Source organism: Aphelocoma coerulescens, chromosome 3, assembly GCF_041296385.1.
Source record: "Aphelocoma coerulescens isolate FSJ_1873_10779 chromosome 3, UR_Acoe_1.0, whole genome shotgun sequence".
NCBI lineage: Eukaryota > Metazoa > Chordata > Aves > Passeriformes > Corvidae > Aphelocoma > Aphelocoma coerulescens.
In genome coordinates this window covers 121,955,562-121,978,796 of record NC_091016.1, presented here as the reverse complement: position 1 = coordinate 121,978,796, position 23,235 = coordinate 121,955,562, and the positions used below count along the sequence as shown (strand labels likewise).

Genomic DNA, 23,235 nt, shown 5'->3' with positions numbered 1-23,235 from the left:
TTTGTGTGGTTTTGGTTTTTTTTTTTAAAAAGGATAACATTTCTTAATCTGTTGTGCTTTTTTGGACTAAAATTTATGATTTTTAGCTAAATGTAGATGTAATTCTTTTAAGGGAGTGACAAGTTCCAGTTCATCCTATAAACCCCCATTTCCAATCCTTTGTATGTGCTTGTTAAGTCTGGAAGCCTACTTAAAAATGGTTTTAAAACTGAGCTGATAATTGAATATATCAGAGGGTTTTAACTGACTTAACTAGAATAGTAAGTGTTTTGTAACCAGGATTAAAAAATACGTGAAATTGTAAAAGCATATTTGGACACAACCTAATTCCTGGTTTTCCTCTTTCCAAACTACAGTTATGGGAGTTTAAACAAGGAAATCAAAGCTGGTTTTGGTGGACAATGGACACAGAAAGATAATTCCCTCCGTGTCCCCAGAGAATATGTGAGCTCACTGCTGTGAGATATGTTAGATGGGGAGCATGCAAGTCTTGTACTGTTTGCCTTCTACCCATTAAAAAGCTGTACAGAGAATTTAAATATCCTCAGTTATCAGTCAGATGCTGGTGGGAGAACAATGAATTGTTTTATTGATTTCACTTAAATAAAAAAAGGCTCTTAAAGCGAAGTGTTTCTTTAGGATACAAAATCAGCTCTCTTTTCCAAACTAGTAATTTTTAAATATTAAAAGAACATGACAGGCCAGCTAATTTTGTACAGCTATGTATATAGTTTTTAGTTCTACATCTGCTGCAGTTTTCTGTTGCATAATTGATTTAATCTCTAATTTTAAAGGAACGCTGAACTCCTTTACTGGACTCCGCATACATTTCTCCAGGGCAAAAGCTGTCCTACTTTTTCCTCCTTAGTGTCTGTTTAGTGCTGGGCCACTTTCTTCTGAAACTGTAAACTACCCATGGTGAAAGAAATGAAGGCAAAGTTGGAATACAATTTACTGTGCAGACTTATCACCATTGCACACACCAAAACTTGGGCACTTTCTCCCTACTTTTTTTCCTCAGTCTTTCAGTTTTCCCCATCCTTGCTGCATGATTGCCCTGAAACTGGTGAAATTGTGAAGGAGCAAAAAGGCAAAAACAGGTTGAGAAAGGAAATATTAATACAGCCATTTAAATATTCCTTTAAAATCAGCTTGACATGGATTTCCCCCCTAGTTTCCCTCCCATTTTCAGCATCACAGAAGCCATGGATACCTTTGTGGTGGGTGTGATGCTGTTTTGTCTTTATTGCAGGTTCTTTTCTGCATCCCCTAGAAAGGGATTTAAAGCTGCTGTTCCTTCTTCGGGCATCCGAAGGGATTTACTGTGATCGTCTGGAGGATATAAATGTCCACCCAGGAAGTATTGGTATGAAACACAAATTCCCCTTTTCATAGGGAACTAATTTTTGGTTATATCCAAATCCAACAGTGGAAACTGTTACTATTTTTTACAGATTAACCTCAAACAAAAGTGCACATATTTTTGAGCTAAGGTTTAATTTTCTGGGACATGTCATCTACATGAAAAGTTTCTGTATTTTGACTCTTTGCTCTGGTTTTGGATCCATTTTCCAGAGGGAAAAATTAAAGTTCATGGTCCAGAAAGATGAATAATAGCTGCATAGTTTTTTGTATCTTTCATTTCTGGAATTTTTACCTAATTTGTTTATTTAGATAATTTTTTTTAATGGTAGATATCATTGTCTGCAATTCCTTCAGTTCTAATTTGTGTCAGTGAGACTTCTGTGGTAAAATCCCCTCTCTTGCCTGTACATGTGATGGTCATTTTACTTTATTGATGATTTATTGCTTGTTCACTTTGTATTTTGAGTGGAGGCTTTGTGCTGTTCTTACACTTTTCATAAAATACAGAAATATACTTTAATATATATAAATATTTCCATATATTTAATTATTGCTTCAGTTCTTCGCAAGCCTCTTTTCCCCTTTACCTTTGGAATCCTCCTTCTGGTTTTCTTTTTTTTTTTTTTTTCCCAGGTGTTTATGGACAGGTGCAAATTTATAGTGCTTATCCTAAAATACCTTGGACACATCTGGGAACTACTGTTGCTCCTGGCAATGAAAGGTGGTATTTTGCCCAAATATGCTTTCAAACACAAAATTTTGGCTCCTGTTCCTATTATTTGTATTAATGTTCCTATAAGTTGCATTATTCTTTTCATTTGTGATGGGCTCTGTTTAAATCATGTCTAGGTAAAAAAAAAAAACAACACAACAAACAACTAGGTTACAGCAAATTGCACGAGGATGGGGAGGTTGACGATCTTTAAGGTCCCTTCCAACACAGATTAATTCTAAAGGAATCCAAATTCATCCAAGGATGAAGATGAATGCAGTTAAGTTTTCCTTCCTTCCTTCCTTCCTTCCTTCCTTCCTTCCTTCCTTCCTTCCTTCCTTCCTTCCTTCCTTCCTTCCTTCCTTCCTTCCTTCCTTCCTTCCTTCCTTCCTTCCTTCCTTCCTTCCTTCCTTCCTTCCTTCCTTCCTTCCTTCCTTCCTTCCTTCCTTCCTTCCTTCCTTCCTTCCTTCCTTCCTTCCTTCCTTCCTTCCTTCCTTCCTTCCTTCCTTCCTTCCTCCCTCCCTCCCTCCCTTCCTTCCTTCCTTCCTTCCTCCCTCCCTCCCTTCCTTCCTTCCTTCCTTCCTTCCTTCCTTCCTTCCTTCCTCCCTCCCTCCCTTCCCTCCCTTCCCTCCCTTCCCTCCCTTCCTTCCTTCCCTTCTTCCCTTCCCTCCTTCCTTCCTTTCCTCCTTCCTTCCCTCCTTCCCTCCGTTTCAATCAGACCTATCAAAACCTCAGTGGAAGAGTTCCCAGCTGGGTAGAGGTGGAATATCAGCATTTAGGGAATGAATTATTTGGGAAATGACTGCAAAGATGGGCAGTGGAAGCACAAAGACCTCACCATTAGGACTCATCTGTTGTGAGCTCTCAGAGTTGTGTGTTCAGTGTAGATTACTTGTTTAGGAATTGCTTTGTAGCTGATCCTGATCCAAACCCTGCAACATTAGGATCACCCTCGGGAAATTCTTCTCCTTCCCTGACTAAGATGAGAGCTCAGAGTAAGCAGATTCTTACTGAAGTATGACAGTTAAACACTTGGATGAAATGGAGCCAGGCTAGATCTGGGCTGCTGCCCAGATATTTTATATGAAATATCATGAGGTGCTAAGATACAAGTGTTTGGAGTTCATGCACATTAAATACAGCACACAGAATTGTTTCCGTTGTTAAAAGAAAGGAAAAATAAAGCCCTATTTTTCATTAAAAGTCTACAAATAGTCAGCTAAGAATTAGTGTCATTGGATGCAGGAAGTAGGTAAGTCAGTGATGGAATATGAAAGCTGAAGGAAAATGAAAGCTGAAGGAAGTGGATTTTATTGAAGGAGAGGAGCTGCTCTCGATCCTTTTCCAGCATGAATCAGCACATAATTTAAGGAAGGACTTTCCTGCCATTTCAGAAGATATGCAATGATTCCTCTAAGCAAAAAGAACCCCAAAAACAAGCAACATAAATTTTTTAGTGGATTTCTCTACTGAATATTCACTGGTGCTGTACACTGTAAGTGCTCATCTGGAACCTACTCACCTTTGAAAAATATTGTGAAAAGATACTCTGGAAAAACTTGCAAACATCCCTTTAGGAATCTCCTTTCTCTCTGCACTTCTGTCACTCTAGACTGCATGTGGGGCATTACCTGAATTCACTCAGTGCTCTCCTTTCTCAGTAATTCCCTGAGGAGTTTAGATATCACCTGGCCAGCAGCAGTCACCCTGTAAGAGGACAAGATGTTTATCAAATAGAGATAAACACTGATCATTATTCATTTTGCTGCCACTAAATGCTTTTGTTTTCTTTATGTGAAGCTATAAATCCCCTGAACTACTAATACAACTTTGACTGTAAAAGGGGATCTTCAGTTCAAGATTAAAACAACTAAATGTAGGACTCAGCATTCAATAGCCAGCAGAGTTTTAAGTGCTGGTGCCTAGAGGGTGTTCAGCTACTAAAAGCAGGATTCAGGTGCCAAAACAGAGGGTTTGTGTCTGTCTGAGCTGTCTTTAAGTCCCCTCCATGGCTTGCACCTTTGTCTCCAGGAATGCTCCAGGAACCAGTCCTGTCACATCTGTCAGATATCCTGGGATATCTCAGATAGCAAGAGGTGCTCTTGTTTAGGGAATCAAATCCTGCTCAAAGTTCCCAATTCAGAGAACTGAATTGCCTTCCACCCACTACTGACTGCACCAGCAGCTCTAGTGGAAGCTTAGATGTCAAGTGCAGCCACTCTACCCTGCACATGATTGTTGTCTAAATCCAAAGTGGACTTTCAGCTCTGTAAGGTATTCCTTGCACCAAAAATGGTCCAACGTCTTTTGGAGGCAACTGGAGCCCTGGAAATGCTGTACTGGTATTGTATATGCTGTTAATCAATGGTGTGAAATACATGCTTCAGGATTAATTTCCTCCCACATATTTCAGACATCTGTTTTTTGCAGAGAGCCCTAAAGGGGCTTTTCCTGCAGCATAGCCTGTGGATTTTTTTTTTTTTTTTGAGATCTCCCTGAGCAAAACTGTTCATTTTTAATGAAGTTTGTGAGCATAACTCTCGTAGGTGTAATGACATTAAGTTTATATCATGGGGTTACAGGATTTTTGTGGAGGATGAAGTAGATTGGGATCAAGGTGGAGATTTTGTCATCAGCTCTTCTTCCTATGAAGCCCATCAGGCTGAAGTAGTTACACTGAAAGAAGTCCATGGTCATAATATAAGAATTCATGAACATCTTCTGCACAGGCACATTGGTAAGGAATTTTTCTCTCCTTTTTCTGAGAGTTTTCTTCTGAAGTATTGAGTTTCCATTTCATATCTCAACAGGATCAATTTTACTTCCTTGAGGTATCTTAATTTCTCTCTCCATATACTTTTTTCCTTGCTGATTCTAACATGAATTTCTGTGAGCAGAATCAATTCAGTGCTGAATAGTTTGGGAAAACTTTCTGGTGTTTCGAGTTGAACTGGCTCACAGGGAGAGAAGGTAACTGAAATTTTAAAGGAAAAAAGAAATGTAGGATTTTAGGCCATTTGCACAATTTCTATGGCATGTCAAAAACCTGCAAAACAATTAAACCCCACCCTTTTCTCAAGTGTCAAAGTAATTACATTCATAAAATTTCAAGTAGAAAATTTTGTCAATTCCATGGCATGAAATTAATTATTTATAAACTAATATCTAAATAAACATAAAATCTGCATATAGCCCTATTTTTTGTGTAGTTTCCATGGGATCTATATTTATGTGGAAAAAGGGATGCAGTGTTGATAATTATTTACTTTTATTTCAGTAAATTTATTACCATCTATTTAACAAAAACCAAGGAATTTTATTGAGAGGTCAAAATCTGAACCTTCAAACTGAGGATTTTTCTTGTGCATATCAAATTTTTTTTAATTTGATCTTTATTCCAGCCAACAGGCACAGAAATGAGTATAATGGATAAAAAGATCCAGAAATATCATGTTTTAAATGGCGAATGTTTAAATGTCTGCACCAGTAATCAAAGCTTCACTTGGAACTGAGCTCTGTTCTGCAATTATCCACAGTGTTAATCAAGAGTAGACTCCATGGCACAGTTTTTATGACAATTGCATTTTTCAAACAAAATGTGCAGTTCAAAGCACAGCACATCTAGACTTCATTTCCCGTAGTTTATGCATTTTAGGCCTTCCATTTTAGTTGATGTAGGTATAATAAATGTATCATGAGGTGAAATTACTTCTTACACATTGAGTAATGCAGCAGTTGTTAGATACAGCTGAAAAAAAGGACTAATGGGACAATTAAAAGGTAAATACTGGGTTTTGCCTGGGCAAATGTGGATACCTGCAGTAAATGTTCACACATGAGCCAGTCACTCTCAGTTCCCCTGATAATTAAAGCAGAAAAATACATACAATGCATACTTCTCACTTGTACTTCACCTGCCCCTAAAGCAGGTGTATGAAATACACAACAAATTGCACTTGAGATTCACCTTTTTCTCTCCATTGTGCATAAAACCAGTTTGGATAACTAAATCACATCTGCAGGTGTCTAAAGTAATCTGAGATTAATCCAAGCTAGACAGCTGCATAAAGTTGTGCAAAAGTCTCCTTTAGAAAGGCATTGAAAAAAAAGTATTTTAAAATCCTTTTGGAAAACACACACAAGCAAGACTCTGTAGCAAAGAGGTTTTTGGCATTGACGTTAGTCTGATCCTGAGGAAAATTCATGGAGATCAACTCTGCAGTGTGCTGATGAGTAACTCCAACACACAGAGCTTATAAAAAATGAAGTGTGAACCTGTTCATTGCTTTGGCACCTGCACACCACAGGGGAAAGGTTTAGCACCTTCTTGTTCTAAAAATGAGATATCCTGGTAAAATATAAGCGCATGGGGAATATTTGATGGGCAGGTGGCCTTTCCAGTTTTGTGTTGATGCACGTGGATTGTGCTGGGGGTGAAATGCACCTGAATGTCAGTGCAGATTCTGCAGAGGAGCTGTCAGGATTTATGTCCCTCAAAGCCCTGGTTTATAGGTATGATAGACACTTATCACATTTGCTTTCTTGAAACTCCCCAGGGCGTCCCCATGACACAGAAGACGGCAGGCGCATCTCTTTGGCTGCGGAGGTTGGGCTCCTGACACGGAACGTGCAGATCCAGTCGGATGTGGCTTGTGCTGGGAGGATGCTGGTGGGACACTTCACAGACTCCAGCGGGATGGAGTTTGAAGGTAGTTGAGATTCACCTGTCCTCATCAACCACACCGGTTCTTCCCAAGAAAGAGGTGCAGGAACATGTGTATCAATTCACATGTGCCTTGACAGTCAGAACAAACTGACTGTCAGCAAGTATGAAACGTGATCACCACGAAAAGTTCATAAATACAGAAGATATTTTAGGATGGGCTGCTCTGTGTTTTGTGGCATTTTACTATGACTTTGCATATATTTATTAACAAATACCCATCACTACAATACACTGAAAAAGTGCCCGCTATTTTATGTCTGAGTGTTGTTAACATGGTTGTCCTTACCTGTTCTTAAGTAATATAAACTTTTATTTCACTCCTGTTATCTCGTTGCAGGTGCTCTTCAACTCTTAAATATTCAATTTTTGAACTTTGGGCCTCCTCAGCTTTCTGCTATTGAATTCAGGAACGTATCCCAGGAGTCCTCAGTGGTGTCATCCAGCATTAGTGGCAGCTGTGGAGCCGGCATTAAAGAAATCATGAGCAGTGGGATCTTGTTGCACGATAATGTGATGTTCAACACCACTGGACCTGGCATTGATGTGGAAGGGAAAAATCACTCTCTCATCAGGAACCTTGTTATTCTGAGCAGGCAGCCAGCAGGTTCATTAAACTGGGTTGCTGGCATCAAGGTGAACCTGGCCACCGGTGTCTCCCTTTGTGGCAATGCTGTGGCAGGATCTGAGAGAATTGGCTTCCATGTCAGGGGCCAAGAGTGTTCACTAGATGGAGAATATTGCAGTGGAAATGTGGCCCATTCAAGTCTCCATGGCTTTCACCTGTACCAGGAAGATGGATTTCAGACCTGCACTAGAATCACAGGTTTTCTGTCCTATAAGAATTACGACTATGGTGTCATGGTCCACCTTGGAGGCAGCGTTATCGTGGAAAACGTGGTGCTGGTGGACAACACCGTGGGACTCCTGGCAGTGGTGCGCTGTGTCTATGCTGAGCAATGCTACATGGGGAAAAAATTCATAGAACTTAAAAACTCCACCATTGTTGCAACAAGCTCGACTTTTGACTGCCTCAGAGACAGGATGAAGCCTCGCTCAGCTGACGCAACAGCCCAGGACCGACCTCCACGCTACCCTCTAAGAGGCCGTGTTGGGATTTTATGGCCCACGTTTACCACTGTTCCCAGCCAAAGGCCAGAGGATCCCTGGCACAAAGCTGGTCATTGTCCCAAAGCCCTGGGAATCATGAAGCTGAAAGGTTGGTCTTCTGCTTCCACTGGCCAGACTGTTCTGTCACTGGTTTTCTTCACTAATTTAATTTTTCCAGTTGAAGTTGCAGCCTCCCACAAATGGACATGTTGGAGAAATCAGAACCTCAGTGAAACTGATAACAGAATTCTTCTACAACTTGACGCAGTTTAATTAAGAAAAAATATTATTTGATATTTTTCACTTCCTGAATCTACTGCAGGATAACTGTTGCCCATAGAAGCTGTGGTTGCCCCATACCTGGAAGTGCTCAGGGCCAGACTGGATGGGGCTTGGAGCAACCTGGGCTAGTGGAAGGTGTCCCTGGCCATGGCAGGGTGTTGGAATGAGATGATCTTTAAGGTCCTTTCCAAACCAAACCATTCTTAGATTCAATGATTCAATGATAATTATGTCCTGTGATAATGTATATTCTACCTCACACTTACCTGCCTTCTGTGTTACTTTTCCAATTGATTCATCTCTCCAACACACAGTTACCTCTGCCTAAATAAAATACCAAATTTGAGAAGTGAATATCACACTTAGTATAGGATTGTCACAGAACATAATAACTACAACTCACAGAAACAATTATGACCTTTATTGGTATAAGGGATTGCACAAGAGGAGTAGAGGTCTGTTATATATCCTGGATCTCTGTTTCAAATGATTTTTTCAGTCCCCAGTGCAATATTTGCATATAGCAGAATCCTGATAGCTGGTTGCAATAGTGGGATCTAAATACCTCACTGCTTTTCATGTCTTTATTCCTCACTGCTACTAACTTTTGCAAGAAAATTCATTATCCTTGTTTTACTGAAGAATAAGAGAGATAGAGGAAGACAAGTAGAGTTGCGCAGTCTCACAAAAAATTAATGGCAAAATATGGATTTTGGAGCTGCACAAGAGTTGAGTGCCAGAGCCAAGTATGTGTCATCATACCCTGCTTGTCTTATATTAATCTCTGGCGAGTAGAAAAACCATCAGGTTGTTATTTAACTGGTTCTTACTTATTTAAATGAAAATATATTAAATACTCTTGCTTTTTCTTTTCTTTCTCAGTTACTATTTCCTTTGATTTCATTTCCTATGGCTATGACTTGTTTTGTGTCAACTTAGGATATAATTTGGCTATGGAGTATTCTAAAGCCACATGAAGATCTATGAACAATGCTATTAGTCTGATTTAAAAATAATTTGTACAGATATATATGGGAGCAATTTGATGTGGAAAACATCACAGGAAAAAAAAAACCAACTTTCCTATCTCTAGTTATGGCACTCTTTTAACCACTTTTCCTTGCTTGATCTTCTCTTAATCCCTGGCAGAAGTCACCTTTACTGGTTTTACAAAGAGCTGCTACAGTGAAGACAGGGATGTCTGTATCATGTCAAATGCTGATCATTTAGGCATCATGCCTCTCATCACAGCAGAGACATCAAGGATGTTACATGTCAGTGAGAAGAACAAGTTCTACTTTCATCCAACAAGGTAAAATGCTTCATTCTGAACTATCTTTTTTTTAAAAAAAAACCCCATACACCTAGAGCTTTGGAACTATCCTCCCCTCATCCCTGCTCTTGTACTGCTCCTGTCTGACAAAAAAGAACAAGCTCCTACATCAAACAAACATGCACGGGAAAACTCAAATGCAGGAAAAAAAAAAAAGAAATGGAAAAACACCACCAAATTTAGTTTAGGGCAATCTTTTATAATTTTTGTTTCAAATTCCATCAAGGTGCATCTCCAGACCAATCCTCTTGGATTTCTCCTTTTCCTGACATTTGTGTAGCAAAACAAGCCTCACATATCCCATTTCTTAAACCCCCATCCTGAGCATCTCTGACTTCTCAGCCTCAGGCTTCAAAAAATGTCAGGACCTCCAGGAAAAAACCCTGAGACAGGGAATGTCCTTTTGGTCGGGGAAGCGTGGCTTGATTTGCGCCTGCGAGATCACATCAGAAATGTTGATCAGCACCAGGCAGGCTGTGAGATGTCAAATGATTGCCAGAACTGCTCCTGCCCAGGGAGAATATCATCTGTGAGTGTTGAGGAGGGAGGGGAGAACTTCATCTGTAACCTTAAGTCACTGCTGGTTGCAGTGGTTTAGACATACCACATCCAATGGAAACCACATGCCTATTTATTTATTGCAGTCACTGAACACAATACAGAGGCTATGTCAGGAAAGCCTTGAAGTAGCAAAAAAAATTCCAGCGTGGACTCCACTTGCCAGTCAAAAATAATTGGAGGTGTCCCACACTGCTATGTTTAGAGCCCCTCCAGCCTTCTGCCAGAATTTCTTATTTTATTCTATATTTTTGCTTTCTGCTCTGGGCATTAGTTTGCGTGTAGATTTCTGAGCCCTGTCCAACTTGTCAGCTCCCATTATGTTTCACTCTTGTATCCATCCCACAATATTCTGCTGGTAGTGAGCTGCTGAATGCCCAGTCCAGTGCAAGACCTGGTGATTTTCAAATATGAGGAATGCACATGGATTACTGAATGCTTCCTTGGGAGGCTGCTGAGCCTCTGAGGGTGGTTACATCTCCCAGTGCTCCTCATGCAATATCTGCATGCATTTATTTAATCCACCTCTGCAGCTGCTGAGCTTGATCCAGGCTGTGGCTGCATTGTTCTGCTTCAGCATCCTGAAGGGATATCTTGATCGATGTGTTCTGTCAAAGAGAAGATGAGCATTGCCTTGGAGCAAGAGAGGAAATAGAAACATCAGGGGAAATAGCAAATCCATGAAGCACTTTTCTTGTCCTGTTGGTAGACCTAACCAGCAGAAATGCTGGATCTGTTGAGAGATGGTCAAGAACTGAACTGTCAGGATCAGAGGAGGTCTTTGTTCTCTGCCTCTTTTGAGCTGGGTTGACTGGGGGAATTGGCCTTTTTGCTCCTCTGGCCTTAGTGCAAATCTCTGCCGATACCTGTTTGCCCCATTCAAGGTACCAGCAATCGGGTTTTCTCAGCCTGAGACCAAAAAATTCTGCATTTTCTTCAAGGTTTCATGTGAATCCATGTAGCAATCTGAAAATGTCTCCATGGACTTCTCTGGAGTATAAGTCTTTTCACTGTATTGAATTCTGCCATGGGTGTGAGATGCTCAGATCACCAGTTCCTTTAAGCTGTGTTGAACCTTTAGTCAATCTGCAATTAAAAGCAATTCAGCTCACTACAGTTTAGCGATCCAAAAATTAGGCATGTGATCCAAACACACTGACCTTCTGTAGTCGATATAGACCTTTGTTTAGGAAAAGATTCATCTCAACTGTCCTATATTTGTCTCACATGAGATGTGTTCCCCTCAACAACCCTGTCTTGTTACAGGTACCTTCCTCTGTGGCAGCCAGTCTTTAATGACCTGCATAGAAATTTATAGGCTTTTCTGGCCTTTCCAAGCCACCAACAATAACACTACCTTCCCTACCTATCAGTGTACAAACCTCTGAAGACACTATGCTCCCTGAAAAGAGATGCAAAGGCTCAAGGAAAGCCCTTTTCAAGGATTTGGATGGAGGTGTCCTGGATCTAGAGCCACCTGTCTCTGTTTTCCCAAAGTCAGAATTTGAATGGACACAGTTCTACTCAGAAGCTGGTAAGTGCCCCTGTGCTGGTGGGAGTGTTTGCAAAGTCATGCAGACATTTGAGCCGTGAGGTGTGACTTTCACTGACATCTGCAACTGAGGCTGAGGTGATGGTGGTCCCAGTTGTTTGATTCCTTTCCAGGATGGATGTAGTGAATTGTGCTGTAGAGGTCTGGGGTGACTCACTGTGCAGCTCTGTGTCCACCACTTCCACTCTGCCTTCTTGCAGAATCATTTCACCCAGCATCTTTAGCCCCCCTTTAGAGTCTGATTCACTGGATTGGATGGTACACAGCAACTCTTCCCTGTGAGGGTACTGAGGCCCTGGCACAGGCTGCCCAGAGAAGCTGTGACTGCCCCATCCCTGGAAATGTTCAAGGCCTGGTTGGGTGGAGTTTGGAGCAACCTGGGATAGTGGAAGGTGTCCCTGCCCATGGCAGGGGGTAGAATGAGATGATTTTTAAGGTCCCTTCCAACCCAAACCATTCTGTGATTTGATGATTCTGCCTGCTCCCTGCAAAGCCCTCTGACAGCATTAAGGGACACGTGCCATGAAAACACCACATAACTGCAAAATAATACCAATAATTGGCCCCGCAAGGATTTTCATCCACATCCCACAGAGGAGATAACCAAGCTGAAAACCCACTCCAGAAGTTTGATGACCCCTCTGTTAGAAAAAGGCCCATTCTTCTCAGTAACCACTTTCTGAAGGCTCCCACAGCAAGGCTCCATTCTCCTTCTGATTAAAACTCATCTTTCTGATTCTAAATAAACTCTTTAATTGCAAGTAGTGTTCCCTGTGCCTGCTGCTGATGGTGGCCATTTTGCTGTAGAGATGCATAGTTTGTGACTCTGCCAGTATGGGAGACTGATGGGAGGGACTGTAATTAATCCTGTTTTCCTTCACACTCTAAAACTGATTAAACACATGAAGAACTTTAATCTTTCAACACAATGTGTAAGGTTTTTCCTCAAAGGATCCCTCTCTAGCTGGCTGCTTACAGGGTTGATTAATGTGTTGTCTAGATGCAAACACTGATTTTTAGTGTACCTTTACCACCCTAATTATGAATCACATCCAAGCACTATTGCTCTGGCACTATTGCTACTTAGCACCTGCATATTAATGACTATATTTGCATACAAAACCTGGATTTTATTCATCTTCCCACCATTTTTAGCACATCCTAGCACACAGTCATAGGTGTAAGAGGAATCGCCACAATCTAAAGTGCGCTGAGGGTGCAACCTTCACTCCACAGGGTTTATCTCCTTGTGTAATGGAGGTAACGGCATATGGTAAATGTTGCCTTCCTCTGAGGATACCATGAAATTGATGTGTTTTCTTTTTGCTGCCCAAATCTGAACAGGGGTATTTTTCCCCTTCCCTTCACAAATGTGTGTTAAATTCCTCTGCATTTCTCGTTCTGACCTGAGGTTCCTTTTGTCTCGAGGTTGACATTTGGAAAAAGGCAGAGCTTGGTGATAAGGTGAATTCATGGTTGTCTTCTTCCCTTCTCTCCCTCCTCCTTCTCCTTCTGGAAACTTGTAGCATTGAGTATTTTTCACAGTGCAATACAGGCTCCCAGGATAGACAAACTAGGGAAAAATCTCAACTTTCCTGCTCCCACTGATCTTCTGCCAACAGGACCAGGGCACTTATCATCCTCCTGTTCTGGCCACTGATGAGGCCAAACCTCGAGCCCTGTGTTCATTTTTGAGCTCCTCACTGCAAGAAAGACATTGAGGGGCTGGAGTGTGTCCCCTGAAGGGAAAGGAGCTGGGGAAGGGTCTGGAATATAAGGCCTATGAGGAGCAGCTGAGGGAGCTGAGGTTCCTTAGTCTGGAGAAAAGAAGGCTCAGGGGGACTCCCTACAACTCCCTGAAAAGAGGGATCTGCCTCTTCTCTCAGGAAACTAGTGATAGGTCAAGAGGACATAGCCTCAAGTTGCACCAGGGATGATTCAGGCTGGATATTATGAAAAATTTCTTCCTAGAAGGGGTGGTCAGGCATTGGACCAGGCTTCCCAGGGCAGGAGTGAAGCCACCATCCCTGGAAGCATTAAGAAAACCAAGTAGATATGGCCCTTTGTGATACGGTTTAGTGGGCAAGGTGGCAACCATTCAGTCTGGACTTGATGACCTTGGACGTCTTTTCCAGCCTTAATGATTCTGTAGGGCCGAATTCCCCCTTGGCATGACAGTGCTTCAAGGCCAGTGAAGATGGTGGTATTGTCACACAATTATAAAATCATAGAATGGCTTGGAAGGGGCACTGGAACTGGATGATCTTTAAGGCCCATTCCAACCTGCCTTGGGGTGACTTTATGATGTGCATCCCATATCGCTGCCCTATGCCCAGAAAGTAATTCTTGTGCCTTTTTATGCCTTTAAACTGAGCCTGAGAGGGGGAAGGAAAAACTGAGCAAAACTTTTTCAAAGCAGTTTGCAACTTGTTCAAGGTCACACAGAGATAGTGACTTTTTTTCCAGCTGCGGCAGGGGAGGGAGGAGGCACCTGGCTGGCTGCTTCCCAGTCAGCTTTTGGCCAGTTGTTCCGTTTCTTTTTCTCCAGAGAGAGACTGAGAGTTGAACTTTTTTCCTTCCCTGGAATTTTGGATTTTCTCCCTTTTCCACTGGACTGCTTCAATATCAGAGCACATCAGGAGAACTTTCCACCGGGCACAGAGGGCCCGGCCCTGGGCCAAGCCCCAGCTCTGAGGAGACCAAAGGGAGGACTCTAACACTTTCCCAGGTTTTTTCTCCACAGCGAGAGATTTTATTATTTAGCATTATTGTCCTTTTCCCGTGTGTTTGTTAAATAAATAGTTTTTATCTCTTTCACTTTCCTTTGAGGAAAATTTATTTTTTCCCGAACCTGGTGGGGGAGGGCTGCCTTCTCTCAGAGGATATATTTCCAAATTTGGCCAAACTGGTATACAACCCAAGCCACTATATGATTTTATGATTCTATGATACAGATATATATTTATGTTCACTTCAAGCTTCCACTTTGGCCAATCAGATTGAAATTACTGTCCCTTACCCATTTCTAGATACTCCGATTACTCCGTGGAGAGCAAACACAAACACTCGATACACTTCAGGGATGTAAAAGCCATGGAGATGTTTTATCAGAATAAGGAATATCACAAGGAAGAGGCTGTGAGAGCCATAACTGGGCCACAGGGGATCACTCAGAATGATATTAATGTTCTTGAACTCACATGATGTCTTTTATTGAAGGTGCAACTGGTATAGAATTTATGAAAATTATTATTTCTATACCCACTTTTTTTCCCCTTTGCTTTCCCAAACTTTTACCTGCTGAGTTCACTCTTTGGTCATAGACTAAGCTTTTTATTGTGACTTTCTGAAGAAGCAGAATCGTTCACTTCAAAATGAAGTTTTAGTTTTCTGGATAAACCACAGAATTCAGAAAAAAAAGAACAAAACAGGAGGGAACAGATCCAAGACTTTTGTTGCTATTATTATTTCTACTGCAAGAAAAAAGAATAACAACAAAGTGGGTTTGAGTCCAACAAAGCATAATTACTTTTTATTATGAGAGTCCTTTTTAATCTTTTTTTTTTGTCTTTTAAATATAATGCTGAAAAAGTTTAAAATTAAATGTTTTCCAACACCCTCCTCCCTAAATAATTTATGAGGAACTTTCAAAGTACTATTTTTCAAATTATCCAAAACAATTTAATGAGTTTAACATGAATTTGTAATTATTTAAATCTCTTTGAGCTGCCATTTTTTGGATGGCAAAATGTTTTTCTCCTAAAACTCATGTCTAGAGCAAGCCTCTTGCAAAAGAGCTTGGGGCCAGGCCTGGAGCACTAAATGGTTCCATGATACAGGAAATACCAGAATCATAAGCTGTACAGTGGAATTAGCTATAAACAGGAGTATCTTGCTGAGGAATTAAGGATAAGTGAACAGTTTGTGTATTCAACTGATTCCTCTGTCCAGGTTAAAACCCCAGCTCCACGAAGGGCAGCTGATACAACCATCCTTGTGCAGTTAAGGCTCAGCCTTTAACACTTATTGCAGTGTTCATAGGACTCTGTTATCACAGTTCCTCACATGTGAAGTCTGTGATGACTCCTAGAGACATTGAAGTTCGTTGTCTTCCCTTGGTGGAAATGTAGCTGAGGCCCTGAAACTGGTAGAAGATCCAGCTGTCCCCACTTCTGTTGTCTCCAGCACTGTCATAGAACCATAGAATTTGGAATGGTTTGGGTAGGAAAGGACCTTAAGGGTCATCTCATTCCATCTCTTGTCATGGGCAGGGACATCTTCCACTGGAGTTCACTAATGTCCTCTCCAGTGAGCAAAGAGAGATTGACCCATTAGGTGGGTAATGCACAGAATTGGAGAGATGAAACCAAGTCTTTCAAGTTTTAGTCTAGAGCCTGCAGACGTATGTTTTCTTCCTGCTGACAGATACATTCTAGTTGTTATTTAAAACAATTTGGACTGAAAAATCATAGAATCATAAAGCAGACCAGATTGGAAGTGGACTCAGAAGCTCATATGGTCCACCCTTTTGTGGGAAAGGAGCACTATCTAGCACCCTGTACAACTGCATTTTGAAAACCTCAAAATGACGATGTGATGGAGACTCTACCATGTCCATGGAGAGGTTGTTCCAGTAAACCATAGAATCACAGAATGGTTTGGATTGGAAGGGGCCTTAAAGATCATCCATTTCCAACACCCAGCCATGGGCAGGGACACCTTCCCCCATCCCATGTTGCTCCAAGCTCTATCTAACCTGGCCTTGGACACTTCCAAGAATGGAACAACTACAGTTATAAACAAATAAACAAACAAAATTAGTTGTGTTATGGTTTTTTTTCCCAGTTATTCCTTAAAAAATCCCAGAGAATTTTGTTTTTAATTGACTCAGCTCTAGTGTGAATCTGTTGGTCAGAGGACCAGTTGTTGTGGACAACTGAACTTTTTATCTGACCAGCAAATCATTGAGATTATGTTTTCCCATGTCATTTTCAATCTAGACAAATCTAAAGCTGTGAAATTGCTCAGTAGTCTTGCCTGCTCTCTAGAGGTAATCAGTACATTTTCTAAATCACAAAGAGGAAAGTGTTTAATATGTAAATGCTTGTCTGAAGCAAGTTATGCAGACATTTAACACTCAATTTTATCAAAAACTCTTGTCAAAAACCCTTTGAAATATAACACTGAAGTTAAAAGTCATAAATGAATATGCAGAAGTTTGCTGGTTTCATCAGAAATATGATAAAATTTCAGATCTAGGTAAAAACAGTCCAAAATAACTCGGGATATTGATTGAAGATTTTTGTACAATTTTCCTTCTTCTGGTAATTTTAATTATTGAATAAAAATCTCAAATAGTAGTTGGGGAAGTGTAGAATTTTGAGACACAGGCTAGCAGTATAAGTTAGGACTAAAGCTGGGTGAAAATGTTGCACCATAAATATTTAATATTCCAAGGACTATGACTAGTCACACTAGCTATGCATAATCATATTCAGTAATTAAAGATGTCTGAGAAGAGAATGCAGGTTTGGTAGATTTGCAAGGAATGATACAATGCAATATCAGCATTGTTTTCCTCTACAGATTTTTTTGTTGTTGCTGCTTACAAATAGAAATTTGCTTTTTTCTGCAATAAATGGCCCATGCAAAATGGGTTGGAAATAGCAATGGAAGACATTAAAAGAGCTCTTACCAAGCTATTGTTTTATAAAAACCAAACCTAATATGATCAGAAAATGTTTGTAATTCTTAATTTTCCTGAAAACACATCTCTGGTAAAGATTTCAGCAGACCTTAATTAAGTAGAGACCAAAGCAGAGAATAAAGTTGGGATGAGTTTTGTAATGCTCATAGGAGAACAAAGTTTAAAGTAATCTAAAGGGAAATTAAGTTTTTTTTATATCTTTGATGTCTGTGTGGTGGCTCATCAGGGGTGAGATGGTTGAACACACTGAATTAAAGAATTGGCTCTGCCAACTGCAGTACAGCAGAGTGAGGGACAGTTCTGTGGGTGGAGAATCCACCGGCTGAAAAGGAACAGACAACAAGGAATGGCTTTAAACTGACAGAGGGCAGGTTTAGATTAGAGTTATGGAAGGAATTCTTCCCTGGGAGGGTGGGGAGGCCCTGGCACAGGCTGCCCAGAGAAGCTGTGGCTGCCCCATTCCTGGAAGTGTCCAAGGCCAGGTTGGATGGTGCTTGAAGTACCCTGGGATAGTGGAAGGTGTCCCTGCCCATGGCAGGGGGTGGAACTGGATTAACTTTTTAGAGTCTTCCAATGCAAACCAGTCTGTGATTCTGGGATCTGGATGGCACCACGAGACTTCCTTAGGGGACAGCTCTGACAAGGAAAACCACTCCTCTGCATGATTTCTTTTGGAAAACTGTGGGGGAAGTGAGAAGAGTTGGGGATGTAGCAAACAAGGTCAGCATTGGGGCTGAGGTGGCCATGCCACATCTCCATTTTGAAATACTATAAATTGCTTTCCCTCACACTCACCTGCATTTCAGTCTCTAAAAAACAGCTATTTTCCTTTTGCAGGGATGCTTTTTCCTTAATTCTGAAGCTGGGATGTGTGAGATGAATGACATTATTCATTTTCCATGTGATCAGCATAGAGCAATGTATATACACACATACATTATATATCTGCAAATGTACAATTGTATAAACCTATCAAACCTTATTTCCTTGTTCCCATCAAATAAGGGTATCAAATTCTTTTCTCCTGATGAGGCCAAGAAAACCTTGGGCAAACCCAACCATTTTGCACATTTGTTGCTGTAAATGTAGTTTAGCTTTTTGTGCCACCCTTTCTGCTTCTTTTCCAAATTCCTCAGGTTCTTTCAAACAATCATGCACTGATATTCAGCTGCATAAAATGTAAAATATGTGTACATATCTATTAGGAATGATTATCCAAATGAATTTTGGAAAAACTGATTATGAAGTCAGGTCCCTGACAATGGGAGATAACCTTGCCCCTTAGGATAGCAATCCTTTTTGAAGATGTGCCAACAAATAGTTTGTGCCTACACTTGCTATGAGAAACTCTTGGCTTCTCCTTTTAGCCTTAATCCCTGAGAATAAAAGAGAAGGTTTTTCATTTTCCAAACTCAACTCCTGTATTTAAGGAGCTATTTAGAAAAATGTCACCATTTTTAGAGTCGGTGAAATCTCGGAGAGCCTGTTTGCTTCCTTGGGGTCTCAGTGCCCCCAAAACACCATGTCACCTTCATTTAGGATTCTAGTTATGGATTTGAAACCCACCTCTCTCCCTTTCTGTATATAAACGTTGTCTGCAACCCAAGCATAACGTTATCGTTGATACAATGAGGCTTCTGTTTCAGTGTAGTGATTCTTAAATTGTGATTCATAAAGCATTGGTGGTCCATGAAACCTGAATAACTGTTGGACACACCCCTCATGGATTTATTTAGGAGCCTGACAGTTAAAGGTGAAAAACATTATTAGGCATGTGGAAAAGAGGAGATTTGTAGAATGGCTGGAAAAGTTGGGTCGCTCAGTCTTGAGGAGAAGAGGTGGATAAGAGACTTAGGAATGGTCTTCAAAAATATGAAAGGCTGCTGTGGAGCAGAGAGAAATAAATTGCTCCCAAAATCTGTGCAATCAGAAATAATGGACTGAAGTTTCATCGGGGTGATTTTAGGTGTTGGGAGGAACTGTTGAAATAAAGACAGAGGAACATGGGTGTAGCTTGCCTGAGTGAGTTGTAGAATCCTTATCAATAGTAACAACAGAGCTGATCTTTTCTTGAGTGGGTGGAGGATGCACCAAAAAAGTTCAAATGGCCTTTTCTTCATCTATTTTAAAAATTCTGAAAGGATGCCCATGGCCTTCAGGAATCTTTAGGGTCTCACTGATTTACGGGGCAAAGGTGAGAAAGATTTGGTAATTAGGACTTTCTAAATGCTTCTGATGAAGACAAAGAGTGACCACTGGGTAAGAAAGAGAGGTGGTCTCCCAGCCCATGTGCTTGGTTCCTGTCATACAGCCTGCCTGTTCTCGTGGAATGCCAATAAGCTTGAAAGGTTGTACAACATGTAAGGGTAGAGGTGAGTCCCACAGAAAATGACGTATAGGGTCTGAGTGGAGTTTACAGCACCAGGGAAAAAAAACTGGCACAGGTTGCCCAGAGAAGCTGTGAAAGCACCATCCCTGAAAATGTTCAAGACCAGGCTGGATGAGGCTGGGAGCAACCTGGTCTAGTGGAAGGTGTCCCTGCCCATGGCAGGGGTTGGAATGAGCTGATTTTTAAAGTCCCTTCCAACCCAAACCATTCTATGAATCTATTCCTTATCTGGGACCTCTCCTCAAAGCTCAGTTGCTCAGACAACTTTCATATTCTCCCAAGGAACTGTTTCATTCTTACTTATCATTCCTGCCTTGGTGATGCCCACAAGTATGAGTCAGTTGTTAGGTTTTATTCCTACAATATACCACCCAGAAACTTTTCCAGCATCTTCTGGAACAATCACAGAGAATCACAGAACGGTTTGGTTTGGAAGGGGCCTTAAAAATCATCTATTTTTAACCCCTTGCCATAGGCAGGACACCTTCCACTATCCCAGGTTGCTCCAAGCCCTGTCCAACCTGGCCTTGAACACTTCCAGGGATCCAGGGGCAGCCACAGCTTCTCTGGGCAGCCTGTGCTGGGAAGAATTTTCTCCTAATACCCAATCTAAACCTACTCTCTTTCAATTTGAATCTATTCCCCCTTGTCTTGTCACTCTATGCTCTTGTCAATATTTTCTCTCCATCTTTCTTGTTGACTCCCTACAGGTACTGGAAGGCCACAATTAGGTCATCCCAAAGCCTTTTCTTTTCCAGGCTGAACAATCCCAATTGTCCCAGTGTTTCCTCACAGCAGAGCTGCTCCATCCCTCTGATCATCTCAGTGCCTCCTCTGGACTTGCTCCAACAGGCCCATATCCTTCCCATGCTGGAAATCCAGGGTTGGAGGCAGCTCTCCAGCTGGGGTCTCACCTGAGTGGGGCAGAGGGGCAGGGTCACTTCCCTTGTGCTGCTGCCCATGCTGCCTTTGATGCAGCTATTGCAGAAGCTGCTGATATTAATAATCAAACCAGCATGTGTCAGGAAAAACAGAGGGAAATGGAGAAGTGAGTTGCTCCAGTGAGGCAGTGATGGAGCCGAGGACAGTATCTACATGGAACAGCCTCTCCAGGCTTGCTGGCTGTTACTTTTAAGGAGGCAAGATGGTTGTGTTTATGCAATTGAAAAAAAAAAGAAAAAACAAAAAGGAAAAAAAAAGAAATGTGAATCGCATCCTACAAGCATAACTATATTATTTCCCTTAGATCTTAGAGACATATCTATAATCCAACCAAACTGCTGAGTGGGAGTTTGTGGAGCTTCACAGGGGAAGCACCACATTTTGCAACAATTAATTTTGCAGAGGAAGCAGCCTGTTTAAAGACGCCTGCAGCAGTCACTAAAATATGTGTTCTTTTTCAAGGCCACCAGACACACAGTTGGCTAGGTTGGCTAATAAACAAAACAACAACTCAAAAAAAAACCAGCCTCGTGGGGTTTGCAGGAAGAAGGGATGAGAAATAAAATGAATAATGCTTACCTGCTAGGGGTGGGTGAAGACTATAATTGTTTAGCCCCCAGCAGATCCCTGCAAGGGTTAAAAATGACAAAGATATTAGTTGGTGACTGCTAAGATTGTTGGTTTGAAGCTTTGGGCAAAACACAGACTGTTATTTACCGGACTTGGTCGATTTACTTCTTAATGCAATAATGACCTGTGAAATGAAACGTGAGCTAGACAATTGTTCCTCATTGTTTCCAGTAAAACATCCTTTCATACCCCATTAAACCACCATTACTTCCATTTGAAAGAGAAGCCGGCACAAACACCAAGGGATAGCTCTCTCTTTTCCTCTTTTCCTCTCTTTGTGGGACTGATCAAGTCCTGTGGATGGAAAAGCAGCTTTCTAACCCATTTTAGAGGGTGTTGGGCATCTTGTGTGGGACACATTTCTGAATGAACACCACAGAGATCTACTGGATTGGCACCCAGTGGATCACATTCCTGAGTTTTGCAGAATGTATCAGCAAATCTGGCAAACACAGTCAATATATTGGTGTTTATACCTCAGGTTTCTGTCTCTTTTTTTAGGCTGGCTTTCTTCAAGCATGAGGTTTATGTGATTGTGCAGTGTATGTGGAGATATATGTGCACATAGTTTCCCTCCCAGTCCTTTTAAACACATTTTTGATTTTAAATAAATGTAGTCAACTGATAAGTCCTCAAGGTAGTAGATTCTTACAGGTTGAAAAAAGTTTCAGTCTGTGAAGAAAAACTCTATGAGTGAACCTCTCTGTCCCTCTAAAGTTGGTTATCCCTTTGGAACCCGTATCTTGGCTACCAAGGAATGTTCTCTGGAGAGAAACTCCAGTTTTGTATCTCAACTAAAGGAAAAACTTTTGCACACTGCTTCATGCCCAGGAATCCAGCCACAGCTCTGTAGTAAAGCACACAAAGTTCCACTTTGCATGGAAGTGGTTTCTTTACCTCCTGATTCTCCTCTGCTGTGGCATCGAAAGACGCGCTGACGTGGCACCGAGGGACGCGGTCTAGGGGGACTTTGTGGCGTTACAGAGTTGCACTTGATCTCAGAGGTCTTTTCCAAAGCCAAACCTCCACAACCTTCCCAAGCAGTAACCCAATTGCCTCCTTGGTGCCGTTTGGCCTTACCTGAAACCTAGACCAAGGCCTTTAATCAATTCTTTGGCAGGTGTTGCCCACCTGCAAGGAGGTTACCATGGATCAATGCCCTTGATCCAAGAGTACCACTGATTTCATGCAATCAGTTTGACAGCCCATACTGTAACGTTCCATCACATTACCTGCTTTTCACTTTCTTCTACTTTTATATTTAATTTTATTTTATACTCTATACTTTTATGTTATTTGCTACAGTAGATGCCTTTCTTTTTCCCTGATAGATTTATGCCTGGGGAAAGATTTTGTCTGAAAGTTTGCTCTGAAATGCTGTTCAGCTGCAATGAACAAAATGAAGCTTTCTTTTGATGTATGTTAGAAAAAAATCTCTAAACTCTAGAACCTATGGGCTTGCAGTAGAGGTTGAAGGTTATCAGGGAAACAATTCTGTGGCCAGTGAATTATTTTCTATCCACAGTCTTTGTGAAAAACTGTGTCCAGAACTATTTATGAAAATAAACTGCTGAGATTCATTATTTTTTCATGTTCTTTGAAAGATCTAAGCCTTGTCTATCCCTTGTGAAAATTTCAGTTCCTGCTCTGCTGCATTGTTTGAAGCACAGACATCAAATGCTTTCCTGAGTATTTGGAGCCTCAAATCCCACATTCTAGTTCCCTTGCATTGCATCTGCTAATTAACAAAAGAATTCTGGGCACTTCGTGACCCTTGTTGCTGCCCAAGGGCTGTGTCCCCAGGAGGCAAACATGTTGTGTCCTGACTTTACAGACTGGATTGGGCAGGAGCCAAGGGATTACACAGACTCCTCTGGGGTGGAATGGAGCAGAGACCTCCAAGTTTAACCAGCAGCAAGTATGGCATCCACT

General features: G+C 41.3%; 1 protein-coding gene across 12 annotated transcripts in view; it reads left to right on the top strand.

Moving 5' to 3' along the window:
- Window positions 1-23,235, top strand: part of PKHD1 (PKHD1 ciliary IPT domain containing fibrocystin/polyductin) — a 252,139-nt gene that overhangs the window by 156,479 nt on the left and 72,425 nt on the right. For 10 of the 12 annotated variants that reach the window (XM_069011802.1, XM_069011801.1, XM_069011797.1 and 7 more), the window contains 7 exons: window positions 1,253-1,366; window positions 1,999-2,086; window positions 4,660-4,814; window positions 6,634-6,786; window positions 7,141-8,019; window positions 9,342-9,504; window positions 11,457-11,617. In XM_069011802.1, coding sequence (XP_068867903.1) covers window positions 1,253-1,366; window positions 1,999-2,086; window positions 4,660-4,814; window positions 6,634-6,786; window positions 7,141-8,019; window positions 9,342-9,504; window positions 11,457-11,617 — 1,713 coding nt within the window. The other 2 variants (XM_069011808.1, XM_069011809.1) reach the window with 2 other exon arrangements.